We start from the raw sequence: 20,344 nt of genomic DNA on the forward strand, positions 1-20,344 counted from the left end.
TTCTTTTAAGCCGTCTTTTTTTTTTCAGCTAAGTCCGATATAAATATTTGGCGACTGTCTTTCACTTTTGCTATTGGTGGAGACAATAGCCTAAAATCAAAAAGACAATCTACCTTTAATTTTTCTTTTTTGTCAAAGGGCGATTTATCAATTCAGATAAGGAAGAAAAAATCGACTCAATGATATCCGGAAAACGAAAGAAATCCATGAAAAGTACCAGCAACTTTTATGAGAATTCCACGAGAGTTCTTCCCACGACGGCCAGAATTACATGAAGGTATCAAACAGATGATGGATCAATCGTGGCATCTAATCTAAGTATTTGTGTGCAAAAATTAGAGGAATAACTATCCTTACTGATTAGTTAAATTTTCAGCATGTAAAAATGGAATCCATTACATATTCGTATTAATTAGATCCATTGCTGATTTCGGCCATTGTTAAATTTGATTATTAAAAGTCAGCATATAACAAATACAGCAACAACATACAATTATACCATTAAGTCCCTATTCTTTTCCCTAGAAAGCATATACATATTATAGGATTCCTCAGTGATTTTAGAAACAAGCAGCATCTTATAGAACACAAAGAAAGCAAAAATGAAAAGAAAATACGTGAGCAAACTCAAGCATATATATAAGGTTCGAACTCGCTTGAGCTCGAGCGTCGTCCAATCAAACTTGCGAGTAACTCGATATAATAGTTCACATATATAGCTCGTTGGGGGGGGGGGGGGTTTGCATTTAACCGTAAATTATATTTTAAACAACTCTTGAATGATCTGAAGTGTAAAATGGAGCAAGTTTTGCAGGAAAAGTGAAGACTAGAAGATGGGTAAGTGGCTGACAGCCGGAGGTGGAGCCTCCAACATTTTTTCTTTTCATATAATGGTCATGGACTGATGATCAACAATTTTCCACGACTGAAAGATAGCTATGTTGACCGAACTAAGGCCGCCCTCTGCATTCCAAGTTGCAGAAGTATATTTAGGCTTGTCTTATCCAAAGCGATTCCAGCAAAAGCCTAGCTCAATATTAAAATCCCAACTACAAGCTTTGCTTTTTTAATGATGATTTCTTAGTGGACGAACAAGCATTGTTTATATTGTCTTACTTAGCTACAACAGCGTGAAAAAAAGACTACATTTTTTTTTTAATTTTGCAGCTAACAACCATTATTCTCATGAAAAAGAAAAAGCATTATTCGGGTGAATTTTTTTTTTTTTTTTAGGAAAGTTAAATTTGTTGAAAAACAACATCAAATGTAAGTTATAACCATAACAACAGAGTTGAACCTAGACATAGGAACAACTGAAAAAGAAAATTCGGATAAATCTTTCAAATGCTGTTAGTGTAAATAATTTTTTTTGAAGGCAATCACTGGTTTTATTGCATAATAAGAACATTGACCTTATTTGCAGGGAGAGGAATCAAAGACTTTCTGAGCATCCCTTGAGGCCTTTTTATATTATAGTTTCGTTTTTCAAGCTTGCACTTATACTATGAGCAACACAACCATGCTATAACACTAACTTTGATGCACTTAGTGTTTGGGACCATACATTAAACCTTTTGATGACGATATCTCTTGCTTCTTTAATGTTCTCCCCCCTCCGTTTGTTTCGGGTGAAAATGTTTTCCAAGAAAATATTTTCCTAATTTCCCATGTTTGGTTGCACAAAAGTTACAGAAAATATTTTACTATATAAAATATTTTCACTCATCTTATGGAAAACAACTTCCCTTCCAAATTTACTGAAGTTGTTTTCCGAAATGCATGCATCCCTCCTGTAGTATGTTCCAAACTTACTGAAAATATCTTGGTTACACTCCCTTCCCCCGTACCACCCAACCCAACCCTCCCCCTAGTATGTTCAAAATAAAAAAAAAAAAAAGACTTCATCCTGCTCATCCTATGCTAGTAATTAATTATGTATAATAGGGACATTCTTTTCTAGAAAAACTTTCAGCAGTGAGAGTGCAAGATATATGTCACAATAATCATTGCGTGTGATTGATATTTGACACTGAATGGCCAGCAATTTGTTTATTGCTTAAGGAGATATTTTTCATTCATATATACATTCCTCCAAGATTTTTTTAAAGTTAAACAATGAGTTAAATTTTCTTATTTTGCATGGGAAGAAGTATGTGGTTATAATGTGTAGAAAGTAAATATAGAGGTAAAAGTGAAAATATTTCAAAAGTTAAACAAACACCAGAAAAATGAAGTAAGAAAATATTTTCAATAGGCAGACCAAACAGCTGAAAATGATGAAAGGGAAATAATTTTTCCGGAAAATAACTTCCACGAAAAATATTTTCCCAAGGAAAACATTTTACTTCCAACCAAACGGACCCTTAGAGTTTGTTTTTTTTCTCCCGTTTGTGAAAACATTTTTACCTGGTTTTGTGTCTAAGTTGATATTTTCACCTTTCTAATTTTGCAGGGATTACACTATAATGAAGGTTTCTTACTCGAGCAAGAACTATTATCTCAACTGTCTTCATTTTTGATAGCTACAACATGAAAACAAAAGCACAATTATTTTATCATCTTAGACAACGAGGACTAATTTTTCGAACATTGTCACTATAATGATATTTTTACACTTACATTGTTACTGTAATAATATTTTTACACGATTATTTTATCATCTCAGCCAACGAGCATTAATTTTTTGAACATTGTTACTGTAATGATATTTTTACACTAACATATTCGAGTGCATATATAATAGGTAAGTTTACTTAATTTGAAGGGAAATGAATCAAAGACTTTTTTAGCAGACCTTGAGGCCTTCTTCAGTTGTGTTGTGGTCCATGCACTGACGCTCAGTCCTTTATTGCAACCTACCAAAACGTGAGGCTGATCTAAGTTGAACTCACAATATTGCTTGGAATTGGACCAAGGGATCTTTGGTTGATATTTCCCTTCATTCTCTTTCTTTGTTATTTAGTTTTCTTCTGTTTTGAGTATGGCAGTGTTTCAATATCTTGGTTGAGTAATGTCATTATTGTAAGCCATATCTTGCTTATTTCCTTAGTACAAAATTTTAATGGTTTTGGAAGAAAACAGTTTCAAATGCATGTGACATGTAGAGAAGAAAAGGTATGAAATTAATTTGAATGTAGAAACTTATCATCTTATGCATCCAAATTCGCTAGTTTACGAATATTTTTACACTAAGCAATTAAAGACCAACTTCAATTTGCACCCTTGCATCCTGGAATATCAAATTTTAACAATCAAGTAATATTTACAGCTATTTATAGCATGTTGCTCAAATTTATTGAGAAGCTAGGAAGTTTGATAGCCACTTTTTCGTTGAAAAAACTACATTCAAGCAAATAATTTGAACTCTATATTTAACTCTTGTATAACTTCCCTCACTAACAAAAAAAACCATCTATCATTCATGTGTATACTACATGAATGATATATACACCTTGTAGTAAGCCAACTAATTTATTTATAGGTCATATTACTTAACCAACATATAAATAATAATTAAATATCACTTGTGCTAATTCCAAAACTCATAACAAATAAAAAATTCTTTAACCACTATTCCAAGTAGAGAGCAACTAGTACAAACTACCTGCAATGCAAAATGAGTATTGTCTACAAGAAAAATTGATCTGTGACCTTGACCAATCTCAAAGATCTTTCACATCCCACCGTCCACCATACTGAGCATAGTACGAGCGTATTAATGGCACATGTTGCACAAGATGATAAAGACTGCCACCATTTTTCTCGAGCATGGAGACAAAATTTTCCGGCATATCATACAAATGAATCTCCTTGAGTCGCCTGAGGTCATCTATACCTACTGGAATCTGCCCTAACTGACCGCATCGCCTTATGATCAGCGTTTGTAGACAAGGCAATGAATTGCGTTCCATTATGACCATTTTCAGCTGCCGAAGTAGCTCTAACTCCAGTATCTTGAGCTTCTGAAATTTGCCAGCATTGAAATCCAATTGGTCCCCATTGTAGGCGTCAAGCAGCTGGAGTTCTAGTAAATTAGGAAGATCTTGAAGGATATTAATGGGATTGTTGCACTGTTGATCCAGCCGAGACCACTTTAGACGAAGCCTTACCAGATCGTGAAGTTTGGAAATCCAGATAGGCATCCTCTCCAGCCTTCCATTCAAATATAAACGCTGGAGTGGAGGAGGATGTGAAATTTCTTGCATGTCTAGAACTCCCGCCTCATTTTCTGCTTTTGCATTCAAAGAATGCAAATTTCGCAGCATTTGAATAGTCTCAGACAAGATCCTTCCATCTTCTTTGCGCAAACCCATGATTCCCAGCCTTCTCAGTTCTCTGAGGCCTCGCATTGCAACAATGATTTTGTTATTTTTATTGACTTGCACAAACAGTAGCTTGCGAAGATTGGCCGACCATGTGATCTTTCCTGCGACCTCAAATCCTTTAATTGTGTTAAATGCCACATAATCTTCAATGTCATATCTGTAAACAAGTAAGTAACGAAGCTTAGAAAGATGACATATTTCTTTTGGCAGTCTTCTGACTAATGTTTGTTTGAGGTCCAAGGTTTCAAGGTGCTTAAGCTTTTCTATTGATTTCGGAATGCTTGTGATTCTTGTATTCCTCAAACACAAGTACCTCAACAACAATAGTTCTTCAATGTCTGCAGGAAACATGTCCAAGTTTGCACCCTCCAGATGCAATTCCCTCAACATCTTTAAGCTTGAATAGCCAATTGGAATGGAGTGCTCGTATGGATCCAATGAGTCAAATATTAGCAAAGCACGAGCACGAAGATTTGGGCATGACAAGACTAGATCACCTTTATGGATGGATATTCGCCTGATCCTTTCGTTACTGACGTCAAATATACCTTGTTCTGGATAAACTTCACAAAAGTTTTCATCATGTAACTTCGAGAGAACAATCTCATGAATAATATTATGAACCCTGTGAGACTTTGGCCTCCCATCAAAATCCACTGCACATACCTGAATCAAGTTTCTTGCAATCAATTCGTTCAGGTATTCTTCCCCCAAATCTTCGAGTTCTTTTCCATTGTACACTCCTGTAATGAACCCTTCTGCCATCCATAACCGTATTAGCTCTGCACGCCGGATGGGGTGATTAGGGGGAAAAGTATTCATCAACAGAAAACAGTTTTTAAGATGGTAAGGTAAGTCATCATAACTAAGAATCAACACTTTTGTAATATTCAGAAGATGGCCATTGCTTCGTAGCTCTGATGCAAGACCATCACGCAACTTTTTCCATTCAGATGCACTTTCCCGCTGAGTTGACAAAAGGTGCCCAATTTCAGTGATTGCTAATCGTAGCCCTTCACATTTTCCTAGTATTTCATTGGACAGTGTAGCTAAAGCTGGAGGGCATATATGAGATATTGGAAAGGCGATCCTGTGAAAGAGTTCCTTAGCCTTTTCTAGAGATAGATGCTGAATGGGATGGACAGCAACGGATCTATTTTTCAGTGAATAGGCTATATCCCCTCTTCGCGTAGTGATGACTATTCTACTCCTATTCCTTCTTGGCAATGCTAACATAATAGATCTCCAAACATCATCAGCCCACAGATCATCGAGGACGATTACATACCTCTTATCCTGCAAATGGTCCCTAATGAGGTTGATGCAGTGTTCCGAGCTTTGCTGCTGGGGAGCTGGGGCCGTTTCCGCCCTGGAGCTGCATCTGCATAGATCTAACATGTTCCGCAAGATCTCCAATTTCTTCTTGGACTTTGAAACACTGATCCATGCAGAGAAACCGAAGTCTTGTTTAACTGCCTCGAATACTTGCTTGGCAAGAGTAGTCTTGCCAGATCCACCCATGCCCACAACAAACATGACCTTGTGCTCATCCACCATATCCAGTGCCCACGCCATCAGCATGTCCTTATCTTCCTCAAAGCCTACAACGTCAGCATCTGCAAGGTACAAAGGAGCAATCCTTGGATGAAGATCTGAGTAATCAGGGTTTGTAGTTGGACTTGGTGTTAAGGCAGCATGGGACGAATTTGCTGGTAGTGGTAGGTATCTTTCTCTACCCTTGTTGATATCCTCGAGAATTGATTTGATATCATTTATCTGGTCGTCAATTGAATGGTTTCCCCACCATCTGGCTAATTTTCCTTCTGTCTGGCAATGGTCAAAAAGGTCAAGGATGTCGATGATGTCATCAGCTGCATCTTGAACCTTTCGAACCCAATCCAGAATTTGTTCATCTTCGACTGCTCTTTGATGAGCTTTCCTCAGAAATGCTGCTATAGAATCCAGTTCGCTTCTCAAAGTCTTGATCCCAGTATCAACTTTCTTTGGCAACTGCAATTCTCGCTTTAGAAAAGCATCAAGCTTTGCAAGAGCAAATTGCACACAAGGGTCTGTCATGATTTTTCTTTTGCTAGATGGTGTGTAGTTTGTGTTGGACTTATGATGAATACGAGTTTATATTGAATTGCATAGAATCTTTACTTTTAGATATTGTTGTTTTATAGGGAAAGGGCAAACGGTGCCAGGCTGCCAGTCTCCCCAGCGGTGCTGGCCCCCAGTCCGACGGAAAAGCCACTGCGGTCCTTGTCCATGAATGTTTTTCCATTTCGTCTCAATTTTCTAGTATTGAACGACTAAAAGTTACCGTCAACTTGTCATGAGGTCTGGCAGAAGGCGTGAAGATACGAAGAGGGAAGGCGTGGAATAGGTAGAAGGAACAAATGAAGGCGTGGTTTCAAGACCACGCCTTAGCTGGAAGATGATTCTGCAACAGACGCACATGAAGAATAACAAACTTTCAAATTAGCTGCAACGGTCTCTCAGCCACTTGGTCACGCCAATTGGAAGATACGAAGTTGGTTATCAGCTGATTATCTATAAATAAGATAGAATGAATGTAATAGGGAGGGAAGTTTTGTGTAATATCATCAGAGATTGGGCTGAGCCCTTTTCTGTTCTTTCTCCCCAATTCCTTCACTCTTGTTCATCTTCTTAACTTTTCCCGCCTTTTCTGTATCTCTTAATTCTTACATCAATTACAGTTATCTGAGTCAATTCCGCAACTTAGTCCTTCGATTGATTGATTATTATCGAGTTGAATTATTCATTCTTGTTATTAGATTTGAGATTTCCACATAGCTCAGTCTGGTACCATTACAGTGGTATCAGAGCTAGCTACGAGCCATTGGGATGACTAAAACACAGGAGGAGATGATGAGGAAGGACCTGACTGAGCTAGGGAGTGCCATGAGGACATTTGCCAATAAGAATGACGGACTGGAGCAAGCCGTGAGAGCCATGGAACACAGGCAAGAGAGCACTGAAAAAACCATTAAGAACTTGGATCAGAAGTATGAGAGCATGGTGAACATGATGGCACAGATGATGGCCAAGTTGACTGACAAGGAAAAAGGAGAAGAAGGAAGCAGCTCAGGAGGATATCAGAAATTAGATCTGGTCAGCAAAAAACCTGAGAAAGCAGAAAATAGAGGAGGGAACAGGTTGCCAAAACTTGACTTCCCTGTGTTTGATGGAGAGAACCTGAGGGAATGGGTCAGGAGAGCCAACAAGTACTTTCAGATCCAGGGGGTGGAAGAGGAGCTAAAATCTGATCTGGCTCAATTGCACCTCAAGGGGAAGGCAGACATCTGGTTCCATGGAATGTACCATAGAAGAATTGAAGTTCCTTGGGAGGAGTTGTCCATGGCCATATGCGAGAGATTTGGAGGAGGAACACCAGAAGAGACCATAGAAGAGTTCAATAAGCTGACTCAGACAGGAAGTGTGACTGATTACCTGGAAAAATTCGAACTGCTCAAATCCCTGGTAATGCCTCTACTACCTAACCAACTTGACTCCTATTATAAATCCTGTTTTCTGAGTGGCTTGAAGGGTGAGATTGTAAATATGGTGAGAATGGCTAGACCTCACACTTTAGCAGATACTATAGAAGCTGCTAAGCTGCAGGAGAAGAATTTAGAAGTTATAAGGAAGGCACAGAGGGCACTACCCCACGGAGCCCTATACAACTCCAATTCCATGGGACACAGTAGGCCAAACCTTGTCCCACAACTGAGGAACAAATGGCACAATGAAGGTTCTAAGGTACTCGGGGACAGTGACCACAGGGGGCACAAGGTAGGGGGAAACACAGCAGACAAATTCAGGAAAATCTCTCCTACAGAGTTCAACTACAGGAGGGAGAAAGGATTGTGCTACAAGTGTGCAGAACCATACACTTTAGGCCACATCTGCAAGCAAGCTCAGATTCAGTATATATTGGAGGAGGAACCAACTGAGTTAATTGAAGTAACTGAAGGGGGAATAGATGAAGGGGAAGAGTTCTGTGACTGTATTGAGGGAGAAATCAGTAATGAAAGGATAGAGGTTTCAATTCACACATTGTCTGGAGGAAATGGACACAACACCTTTAAACTTAAGGGGGTACTTGCAGGAAGGGAACTCCTAATTCTGGTTGACAGTGGCAGCACCCATTGCTTTTTGGATGAAAGGTTGGTTTCTCACCTACAACTGCAAGTGGCAGGAACCCCCCTGACAGTAAGAGTCGCTAATGGGGAAAGATTGGAATCTAGACAACTCAGCAGACCCCTGAATTGGAAGATACAGGGACATGAGTTCCAGCACCACTTCAACACTTTGCAGCTGGGGAGCTGTGATATGGTGCTGGGGGTGGACTGGCTGGCCAGATACAGCCCCATCGAATTTGACTTCAACCAGCTGAGCATGAAGTTCTCAAAAGGGAAGGAGGAAGTGGAGTTAAAGGGTGAATCTAATAAACTAAAACTGACAGCCATTAAAGGAAGCAAGTTGGCAAAGTGGAGAAGGAAGCAAGAATATGGAGTGACTGCATTTCTCACTATAATGGAGGAAGGACAGGAAGGACAGGAAGATGTGCCAGCAGAAGTGAAGCAGATGCTGAACCAGTACCAGGATATATTAGCTGAACCACAGGGCCTACCTCCTCCTAGGAGCCATGACCATGGGATACCACTCAAGGAAGGTGCCAGGCCATTCCAAATCAGGCCCTACAGATGTCCCTATGTGCAGAAGTCAGAGATAGAGAGGCTGGTCAGGGAAATGCTGCAAATGGGAGTTATACAGCCTAGCAATAGCTCCTTTGCCTCTCCAGTCCTGTTAGTCAAAAAGAAGGATGGAAGCTGGAGGTTTTGTGTGGACTACAGGCAACTCAATGAGCTCACAGTAAAGGATAAGTTTCCAATGCCTCTGATTGATGAGCTGATTGACGAATTACATGGATCCAAGTATTTCACTAAAATTGATCTAAGGGGGCAGGTTACCATCAGATCAGGGTCAAAATAGAGGACAGATACAAGACTGCATTCAGGACTCATCAGGGACTATACGAATTCAAGGTAATGCCATTTGGACTAACCAATGCCCCTGCTACATTTCAGAGCTTAATGAACCAAGTTTTCAAGGAGCAATTGAGGAAATTTGTGATAGTGTTCTTTGATGACATCTTGGTGTACAGCCCCACACTGGAAGCTCATCTCCAACATGTAGCAATAGTTTTGGACCTATTGAGACAGCACCAGCTGTTTGCCAAGCAGAGCAAGTGCTGTTTTGCACAAACTCAAATTGAGTACTTAGGCCACATAATTACTGCTGAAGGAGTGCAGGCAGATCCTAAGAAAATTGAGGGGATGAAGAACTGGCCACAGCCTAGAAATGTGAAGCAACTGAAAGGGTTCCTAGGTTTGACAGGCTACTACAGGAAATTTGTGAGAGGTTATGGTTCCATTGCCAAGCCTCTAACAACATTGCTGAAGAAAGGGGGATTCCAATGGACTGAGGAGGCTGAAGAGGCATTCCAGAGGCTCAAGATGGCTATGTGCAGCACACCTGTGCTAGCCTTGCCGGATTTCAACAAGACTTTCATCATAGAAACAGATGCATGCTATGGAGGGATAGGAGCTGTGCTTCTGCAAGAAAGGAGGCCAATTGCTTATTTAAGTCAGAGCTTAGGAATAAAGAACTTGGGTTTGTCCATTTATGAGAAGGAACTTTTGGCACTGGTCACTGCAGTTACTAAGTGGAGGCATTACTTGGAAGGACAACACTTCATTATCAGGACAGATCACCAAAGTCTCAAGTATTTGCTTGAGCAAAGGGTCACAACCCCACTACAGCAGAAGTGGCTCACAAAACTGTTGGGGTTAAGCTATGAAATTCAATACAAGAAGGGCAGGGAAAATGTTGTTGCAGATGCACTATCCAGGAGAAACAGCAAGGAAGAAGGAGAGATTACAGAAATGACATATGTTATTCCTGAGTGGGTCAAGGAGGTGGAGGAAAGCTATCAAGGAGATGAGGAAGTTCAGGAAATGATCAAGAGGTTGATTCTCACACCAGGTTCCTTACAGAACTACTCCTATCACAATGGGATAGTCCAATACAAAGGAAGGGTAGTAGTGGGGAAGGGAGGACAAATCAGGAGGAAGATCATCCCTGCCATCCATGATTCACAGCTAAGAGGCCACTCTGGTGTACAAGCTAGCTATCTAAGAGCCAAGCAGTTCTTTCATTGGCCAGGGATGTATAAGGAAGTCAAGGATACAGTACTGCAATGTGACACCTGTAAGAGATGCAAGGATGAGCATGTTGCTTATCCTGGTCTCCTGCAACCACTACCCACACCACAGTACTCCTGGAGTCATGTTACCATGGATTTCATTGAGGGGCTACCTTCTTCAGAAAGGAAAGACACTATCATGGTCACAGTAGACAGGTTCACTAAGTATGCTCATTTCATTAGCCTAACTCATCCTTTTGATGCTCCCACTGTGGCCAGAATCTTCCTGGACCAAGTTTGCAGACTCCATGGAATGCCACTGAACATGCTGTCAGACAGGGATAAGGTGTTTACCAGTCAATTCTGGACAGAATTATTTTCACTGATGGGGACTGAACTATGCTTAAGTACTGCCTATCACCCCCCCAGACAGATGGCCAATCTGAGAGGGTGAATCAGGTGCTAGAGATGTACCTACGATGCATGACACATCAGGAGCCTAAAAGATGGAATGCCTGGCTATCAATGGCAGAGTGGTGGTATAACACCACTTATCACACTGCCATACAGATGAGTCCTTTTGAAGCATTGTATGGAATGAAGCCACCCCAGCTAGCTTTAGGTGTATACTCACACTCTAAAGTGGCCACAGTAGCTGATCACTTACAAGAAAGGGAGAGAATCGAGGGTCTACTCAAGGAGCACCTGGAGGAGGCCAACAACAGAATGAAGGTATATGCAGATAGGAGAAGGACTGAGAGGGAGTTCGAAGTTGGGGATTGGGTGTATTTTAGGCTGCAACCTTATAGGCAAAACTCTGTAGAGATGAGAAGGAGCACTAAACTATCAGCAAAGTACTTTGGACCTTATCAAGTAATCCAGAGGATAGGAAGGGTGGCCTACAAACTTCAGCTCCCACCCTCATCCAAAATACACCCAGTTTTTCATGTGTCCCTGCTCAAAAGGAAGATTGGACAGAAGGTGGTTCTCGTGTTACAACTGCCAGCAACAAACGAGAAGGGTCACTTAAGGGTGGAGCCAATGGCAGTGCTGGATCGCAGGATTGTTAAGAAGAAAAACGCAGCAGCAGTCCAGTGGCTGGTACAATGGTGGGGCGCCACTCCTGCCGAGGCAACGTGGGAAGATGCGGAGGAGATAGAACTCCAATTTCTAGAATTCCAATCTTGAGGTCAAGATTTAATTGCAGGGGAAGCTATTGTCATGAGGTCTGGCAGAAGGCGTGAAGATACAAAGAGGGAAGGCGTGGAATAGGTAGAAGGAACAAATGAAGGCGTGGTTTCAAGACCACGCCTTAGCTGGAAGATGATTCTGCAACAGACGCACATGAAGAATAACAAACTTTCAAATTAGCTGCAACGGTCTCTCAGCCACTTGGTCACGCCAATTGGAAGATACGAAGTTGGTTATCAGCTGATTATCTATAAATAAGATAGAATGAATGTAATAGGGAGGGAATTTTTGTGTAATATCATCAGAGATTGGGCTGAGCCCTTTTCTGTTCTTTCTCCCCAATTCCTTCACTCTTGTTCATCTTCTTAACTTTTCCCGCCTTTTCTGTATCTCTTAATTCTTACATCAATTACAGTTATCTGAGTCAATTCCGCAACTTAGTCCTTCGATTGATTGATTATTATCAAGTTGAATTATTCATTCCTGTTATTAGATTTGAGATTTCCACATAGCTCAGTCTGGTACCATTACACAACTTTCGCATCAAAGTTTTTCTTTTCATTTCCCTTCTGCTTTTGATTTAATTTTGTCATTTTATTGCGAGTAGGTCAATCTCGATTTTGTTAATGTTGTTTATTTCATCCACTTGAGACGGTTACGTCATGACTGGGAACAAGCGCAAAAAACCAAGAAAGAACCAAAAGACAAATACCACATTTATTTACCGATCCGTGCTTTGTATCCACAAATTTCACACGTGATTGTGATCCTGTGAAGCCCTGTGCTATTTTCTTGAGGAGAATCTCATGGAGTTGTTTGTCTCACATGCATGATTTTTTTTTGTCTCACATACATGATTAAATGCCTCTTTTTATTTTTTTTCTTGGTAGGGGCAATAATTGTTCAAAACTTCATCCATAGTATTAAAATGACTTTGTCCCATGTTGCCTTTTGTATAAAGAAGCATTTCCTTTGGTTGTCTATAAATATAATAGGTTTGTGATGGGATTAAGTGCACCAAATCAAGAGAGCGTTAGTGGACTATTTAGACTTTTGAGTCATTAAACTTTTTGTTTAGTCAAATATTTTGGGTTCACTTGTGTTTTAAATATTAGGTGTTTTGAGTCTAAAAATACTTTTTTAAGGCATTTTTGTACTTTCTTTTTCATAGTAAAATATTGCTCCTCCTCCGCCCATGAATGTAGGTCAATTTGATTGAACCACGTAAATTCTTGTGTTCTTATTTTATTTATTCTTTGCTTTGTTATTTGTATTTTTGGGGTTGCCAAAAATCTTTTCGTTAATTTTCTAGGGCCAGACCTAACAAACTGGTATCAGAGTTTTTTCGGAGGTTTTGAATTTTGTGACAATAATGACGATAACAAAGACTGTTATTATGAATTTGGAGAATATAGATTCGAAAATTGATAATGAGAATTAGGCCTTGTTACTTCTGTATTCCTTTCACCAATTTTTTAAACTATTTTTGCGATATTATGATTTATGGAAAAGAAACAATTTCGTATCGAGAAATTAAATCTGCATTAAAATTTAAGGAGCAGATAGACACAGATATTACTGGAAAAATTTAGTGAAAGTCAGGCGGAAGGTCTAGTTGCTAGGGGTAGAATCAAGAAAAAAGAATTTGACAGTAGTAGATCTAAATCTAAATCTAAATCCAGACATAGAAATTTGGAGTGTAATTATTGTCATAAATTGGGGCACATTACGGCAAATTGTTTTAAATTGAGATATAGATTGAAATAAAAGAGGAAATCTAGTGAGAAAAATATTAAGACTGCCGAATCCGGTGTTGCAGCTGATGAGAATGAAGGAAATATTTTCTTTACGACTGATGACAGAACAAGGTCTAAAAATGAATGGATTTTAGATTTAGGGTGCTCTTATCACATGTGTCCCAATAGGGATTTATTTTTCACTGATAAATCTTGTAATGGTGGAATTATTTTGATGAGTAATAATGTCATTTGTGATGTTGTTGATAAGGGTACAATCTGAATTAAAATGCATGATGGTATTGTGAGGATGCTCACTAATATTAGACATGTTCTTAATTTGAAAAAAAAAAAAATCTCTTCTCTTTGGGCATCCTTGAGACTCTTAGGTGCAAATACATAACTGAAAATGAAGTTATGAAGGTTTCCAAAGATGCTCTCATTGTAATCACAGCTTGCAGGGTTGGTAGTTTATATATTTTGCAGGGATCTACTGTCACAGGTTCGACTGCAGTTTTGTCATCACCATCTATATTTAAAAAAATTAATAAATATATATCTATATTTAATATTCAACTTAATTAGTTACAAACTTATGACAATGATATTATTAGTTATATGTATTATATATTGTATATTAGTATTTATAGTATAATTGATATTATCAATTATACTAATAATTATATATGTTTATACTAATAGAAATTATTAATTAGTTAAAATAAATTTACTAATACATTTATACTAAATTCTTAATTACACTTGACATAATAACACATTTTTTCTCATAAAAAATACAATAATGATTTAGTGATTGTGTTTGTATTAACAGTGAAAACTTAACTACTTTAGTTGTATTTGTTTTATCATGTTGGATTGTATTCAAATAACTTTTTTAAATTATTTTTTTGAGTTTCAATTGTGAAATTACAGTGAATAATAATTTGGTGATGTGTTGATATTTTAGTACTTGATTATTTGTTAAAATTTGACTATAATAAAATTATATAATAAATTTTTATTAGTCCCGTGGATGCCCCTACGGGGGAAGCGGGGTGGGGTGGGAGGAGTAGGGGACAGGGGGGAATTAATGGACTCCCCCATCCCCCGCCCCCAACCCCACCCTGTTGCCATCCCTACTCACTACCAGCAATCTCTATCACTCACCACCACTCTATATATATATATATATATATATATATATATATATATCAAAGGGATAATTTCAGTAACCTCTCTCACAGCTTCTAGTAATTACACTTAAATATCCTCTAATATTGAAAATTACACTGCTTGTTTTTAATGGTCAAAAGTTGACTTTTATATATGCATTCTTTGCTGTCCTAAGAGGATGATTGAAAGGCCAATATTTTTCCCTTTTTTTTTGTTGATTTCATAAAAAAGTGGTACATGTTTTCTCCTACATACAAGGAGGGCAAATTTGGTAGAAAATTATGTGTCAGTACTTTTTCTCAATTTTTAAGGAAGCTTTTCTCGACAAGGGCTAAAATAGTTATAAAAAATGTCATTCAAGGATAGGGCAGTATAATTTTTAATATTAGGGAGTATTTAAGTGCAATTGCTAAAAATTTCAAGGGATATTTTTGAAATTATCCCTATTTTAAAACTTGTGAGTGTTTTAAAGTGTCACCTTAAATAACTATTTTAATAGTAAAATTTTGTTTTTCTAAAACACTCCTAAAACAGGCGTGCCAAGGTACTTAAATGCAAAAGGACACAATCGATGTGTGTGCATTTGTTTGATTTATGTTAGGTGAATTCAATGTTCAAAACCCTTTCTTTCTTTCTTCTTTTTTTTTTTGGTAAAAGTCAAATCCTGTAAGCACGACATCTGCGGGCAACCCGTGCAAACATAGCTGTCGACTCGGATAAGAACGAGAATCTTTGATTTTTCAGTTTGCCGAACTGCAAAGCATACCTTTCTTTCTTTATTAGTATTATCATTAGTTTTTTTCTTGACAACCATACTTCGAAAAGGTACAAGCTGTTTGTTCTACTAGCAAATAAAATTTCCACTTGCAGCTCAGAGCCAGCCTACATCACCCACTTGAAAAGAATAGAAAATCCAAGGGAACTTTCAACGTAGTTGGGATGCTTAATTGCAAATGTATTTGTCAAGTAGTTGGGACCAAACAACTTTGCTACTAATAAACGAAAGCCCGACTTGCAACTTGCCAGCAAGAAAAAAAAAAAAAAAAACAGAAAGTCTCCATCAAAAGATGTTGACAGTTTATTCACCAAAAAAAAATAAAAAATGTAGACAGCACTATAGAGAAGAAGGTACCCCAGTTAATTATTGGCTGAATTGCATCAAGGATATTCACTCGCAATTTAAAATTTAGGATAAATTACACTTTACCCATTGTGATTTAGTATTTTTTACATAGCCTCTTATGATTTCAAAAGATATACATAACCTTCTCATGATTTGAATTAAAATATCAGAGTGACAGAATTTATATTTCATAATGAAATCAACTAAAATATCAAAAATATTCCTACGTAAAGTTGAAAATTATTTATTAATTACAGGAGGGTTATGTATAAATTTTGAAAATCATAAGGGAATTATATGGTAAAGTACTAAACTATAAGAGTGTTATATGGTAAAATATAAAATCATACGGGTTAGTATGTCATATATATTATATTTATGTATTCTAGTCATTTCAGCCATTTTAGTTTTTAAATAAATATAATATTACGAATGGTCATTTTCGTCATTTTAACACTTTAATCCAAATTATATAAAAGGATTATATATAATTTTTAAAATTATAGGGAGGTTAAATGAAAAATAACTATACCACAAGAGGTAAAGTGTATTATGTCCTAAAATTTAGGGCCAAGCCCCAAATCATATTCGTCTGTTGGATCCTTCTTGGGTGCAAATGCCGTTCAAATATCTTTTTAATTGGCATATGTTAACTGGGGTGTGAAATCCGACAAACTTTATTATGGTAATTGAGCAATTTACAAGACATTCCATAGGGTTGCTCAATAGTTAATTAAAAATATTTTTTTTAAGGGTTGGTCAATTGAAACTTATTAAGTGGATGACCAATGAGTCTAGTTGGCAAAAGTATATATTTGCTATATTTTTATTACCTTTGTGGCTTTGTTTCTTTATTATTTCGGATTTCTTCTTTTATGCCTTCTTCCTCCCTCACTCAACTATCTGCAGCCCTTCGGGCAAATGCGAATGGAGAAGATTGTGGAGTGCAAAACAGCGGTGGAGGGGACATAGATTCTGTGTTTTAAAACTCAGACCGGACTAGCCGGTTCGACCGGTTGAACCGGAAACCGGTCAAGTGTTTGGTCCGAGTCATGTTTAAAAATCGGATAAGTAAAAATCCGGTCAAAATCGGGTTTGACCGAGAAAAACCGGAATTTTCGGTTCAAACAGCTTTTTTTCAAACTTTTTCAACATTATGTTTTGATTCCTAAATTGTTAAAAATTATTAATATACCTCAAATATTTCATACTTTATCAATATTTTCTTAAAGTTTGGTATTATTTTTCAATTAAGCCCCATAATTTTAATTCTAAACTTGTTAATGCTCATTAAATAATATAAATTGTTACTTGATTGTTTTAATTTCTTTGTATTTCCTTGTTAAATATATTTAAAATATCAAATATATATGAATATACCTTTATTAATATTAACATGTTATTAGGTATTTTACATATAATATTTGAATTTTTAAATAATTTTTATTTATGATGTCATCCGGTTCAACCCCTATTGAACCCAGTTGAACCCATTGACCCCTGATCCCTGAACTTGACCGAGTCGATACCCAATCCGATTCTGAAAACATAGCATAGAATAGAAGTGGGTTACAGTCAGTCAAATTTGACTTGGCATTCCTTGCCAAATGTACTTATTACATATTACACCCTTAAGTTCTAAAATATTTGTCATCTATTTCACTCTAAAATGTTCCAATATATTTGTTATGCCATACAAGTTAAAGTCATTTTTAATTTCTATTTCCAATGTTGTCCATTTCTCTATTTATGCACATTTTAAGTTAAAATTCAAAATTCAAAATTTGGAGAATCAAATTGAAAAGAAAAATACAAATATCATAATTAAAGTATTATTATTAAAAAGTTGGATTCTCGAAGAACGATAAACATATTGGGACGACAGAAGGAGTAATTATGCACTTGGCAAGATTTCATTAGCTATTGAGTAACTTATGAATTGTTCATAAATTGTTCAATAACTAGAGTAGATCTTACAGTTAAAATTCACCTACCCAGTTTTTTGGTGAGGGGAGAAGGGGACAGGATGGAGAATCTACCTTGCAACTCACTGTTGAAGTACTTCTTTGCAATTTCACCTGCATATGGTTGTGCTGAACTTGTTAATTTCTATTTGAAAGATAGAAAAAGTTAAAGATCTTAAAAATTTGAATAGTATAGACAATTTTCCACTATGAATTCTCCAAAAGTGTTTATTTTCCATATCCACAAATTTTACGCATATGTATATCCTTTCATTATCACATTATGACCTTGAAGTACTTCATGTAGCCAGAACGAATTGCAATTCACTTCTATACAATCCAAAATGGATTGATCAACTACATCGAAATGGAGGATGCCCATCATAATTAAACTAATTATGGACGCTTATAATGTCCAAGTAATGAAAATCTAATAGATAAAAGGGTCCATTATTATTATTTAACCCTTCTATGATTTTGTGTTCTACCACGTTATCCCGCAATTGTTTAACTATTTTTTCTGGCCTCAATTGTTTTACCATATTCACCTAACACCCTCTATATTTTTATGGTATAATTTTAAAAACCTCCCTTGAGGTAAACCTCATTTGAGGTTTATGATAATTACACTCAACTCCCTCTTTGTTTCAATAATATTACACTTACCTCCTTTGATATAAAATGAAATCACTACCGTTCATGTAAGAATTCAACCAAAAAAAAAGAGTGCATTCATCATTTTTTGGCCATCGTTACCAATTCCTTCTTCCCCCAACTATCAAACCCGTTCCTCAAGTGAAACTCTTTTTCTCAAGTATACATACACCCGTTACCTTCTCTACCTATTTGAGCTCATTTTCAGTGGATTCTTTCTTTATTTCTCACAGTGTTGAATATATGACACGTGTCTTCATTTATTAACAAACGTTAAAATTAGTTAAACTTAAATTGATCATTGATAAGTGACTAATTTACGTAATAATTGAATGATATTTTATGTTATTTTTAGTCACTTTGGTTATATTATTGGAAGAAAATGAATCATTTTGGCTATAATTGGGGGAAAATGTCTTAAGTGATTTAATGAGGTTTTTATCACTTTTTACTTGCATTTTGTGCATTTTTGACAGTTTTGACATATTTTCGTATTTCGGCTATAACTTGAGTTACAGTGATTGGATTGAAATGATTCTTGTACCATTTTGAAGCTAAAAGATATATCTATATTTGGTATGAAGACATCAAAGTCCAATTCAGTCGTTTTCCTAGTCAAAAAGTCGAAACACAAAAACTTATCTGGATGGTCAAAAGCTGAAACCCAGAATTGACCAGTCTATGATATTTCGACCATATCTCCGTTCACCGATCTCCAAATTCGATGATTCTTAAAGCATTGGAACGCTAATTCAAAGGGCTACAACTTTTGTGTTTTGCATAATAGGCAGTTCTACGGCTATTATAGAGAAAATTGCAGTTTAAGTGAGGTCAAAAGTGAAAACACGTATGGCAGCCGAATTTCTGCACTTTACTCAGCTATTTTTCTCATCTTCACACTACTTTCCAGCCAGAGTTGGAGAGAAAACATAGGTTGCATATGTTTCTGATGCACAAAGGAAGAAAAATAGCTTATTGTCAAGTAAAAAATATACGGTAGAATCAAGAGGCTGGAACTTTGTTTTGTTGACTTGGTTAACACCAGATTTAGAGAATCAAAGGGGAAAAGAAAAATACGGTAGGTGAATGGAGGATATCAGAATTTTAGGATAAAAACTGAGGCTGGTCATATTCTCTTGGGCGAGCAATTTTTGGAGAAGCTTGGAGTCTGCAAAAATGTAGCTCTTCCATTTTCTGTATGTTAGATTAGTTTAGTTTAGAGTAGTATAGCTCATCCACTCTTGTATATTGGCTAGATTATGATGAAGATGGAGATGAAGAAGGAGGAGTTAAACCTCATGTGACAAGGGTTATCTCTTCTCAAACTCTTTATCTTTTGTATTGGATTTTTAAGTATGGTTAATATGCAAGTTCTGGATTTTGTGTTTATTATTTATCTTTAAAGTTTATGCCTTGGGTTTGGTTGAACTTTCTATGATTGTTAGTGTTTATTATTTGGTTATTTGATGCCATTATTTGAGCAAGTTATTTAGTACTTTAGTTCTTTAAATCATGATTAATCTGGTACCATTAATTGTGATTATCTAAGGTGTTGTTTCTGCAATGAAAATTGAGATTTAACACTGGTTCAAGAGTGCTAAACATAGGGAGTACACTCACGAGAGTAGAAGTGCACCTATGTGATTTTAGTGATTCATTTCATGTAATTTCACAGAAGAAATGAACTTGTAACTAATTTCATAACCATGAGAATAGGTATGGATTAGTTATGAGTATAATTGATTCACTACGAAAGTAGGATTCATATGCATAAGGAAATTACACCATAACTAGCCAAGATAGTAGTTCTCAATGATCCAAAAATAATACTTGCATGAGTAGTTAGGGATACCATAACCTAAGGAGCTTTCATTTGTTATTTTCTTGTATAAGTTCAGTAGATTTACTTGTTATAATTTATTAATAGTCTAAATAATAGAGAAACT

General features: G+C 36.8%; 2 protein-coding genes across 2 annotated transcripts; one reads left to right on the forward strand and one right to left on the reverse strand.

The window, feature by feature from the left end:
* Positions 1 to 3,662: 3,662 nt before the first annotated feature.
* LOC113708113 (disease resistance protein RPM1-like) lies at positions 3,663 to 6,401 on the reverse strand. The gene has a single exon (XM_027230584.1). It carries the CDS (start codon positions 6,399 to 6,401, stop codon positions 3,663 to 3,665), a length of 2,739 nt encoding a protein of 912 aa, XP_027086385.1.
* A 792-nt stretch (positions 6,402 to 7,193) lies between these two features.
* LOC113708112 (uncharacterized) lies at positions 7,194 to 9,344 on the forward strand. Its single transcript, XM_027230583.1, has one exon. The coding sequence runs from the start codon at positions 7,194 to 7,196 to the stop codon at positions 9,342 to 9,344; it is 2,151 nt and encodes a 716-aa protein (XP_027086384.1).
* The last annotated feature ends 11,000 nt before the right edge of the window (positions 9,345 to 20,344 follow it).

Source organism: Coffea arabica, chromosome 9c (assembly GCF_036785885.1).
Source record: "Coffea arabica cultivar ET-39 chromosome 9c, Coffea Arabica ET-39 HiFi, whole genome shotgun sequence".
In the NCBI taxonomy this organism is placed as follows: Eukaryota; Viridiplantae; Streptophyta; class Magnoliopsida; order Gentianales; family Rubiaceae; genus Coffea; species Coffea arabica.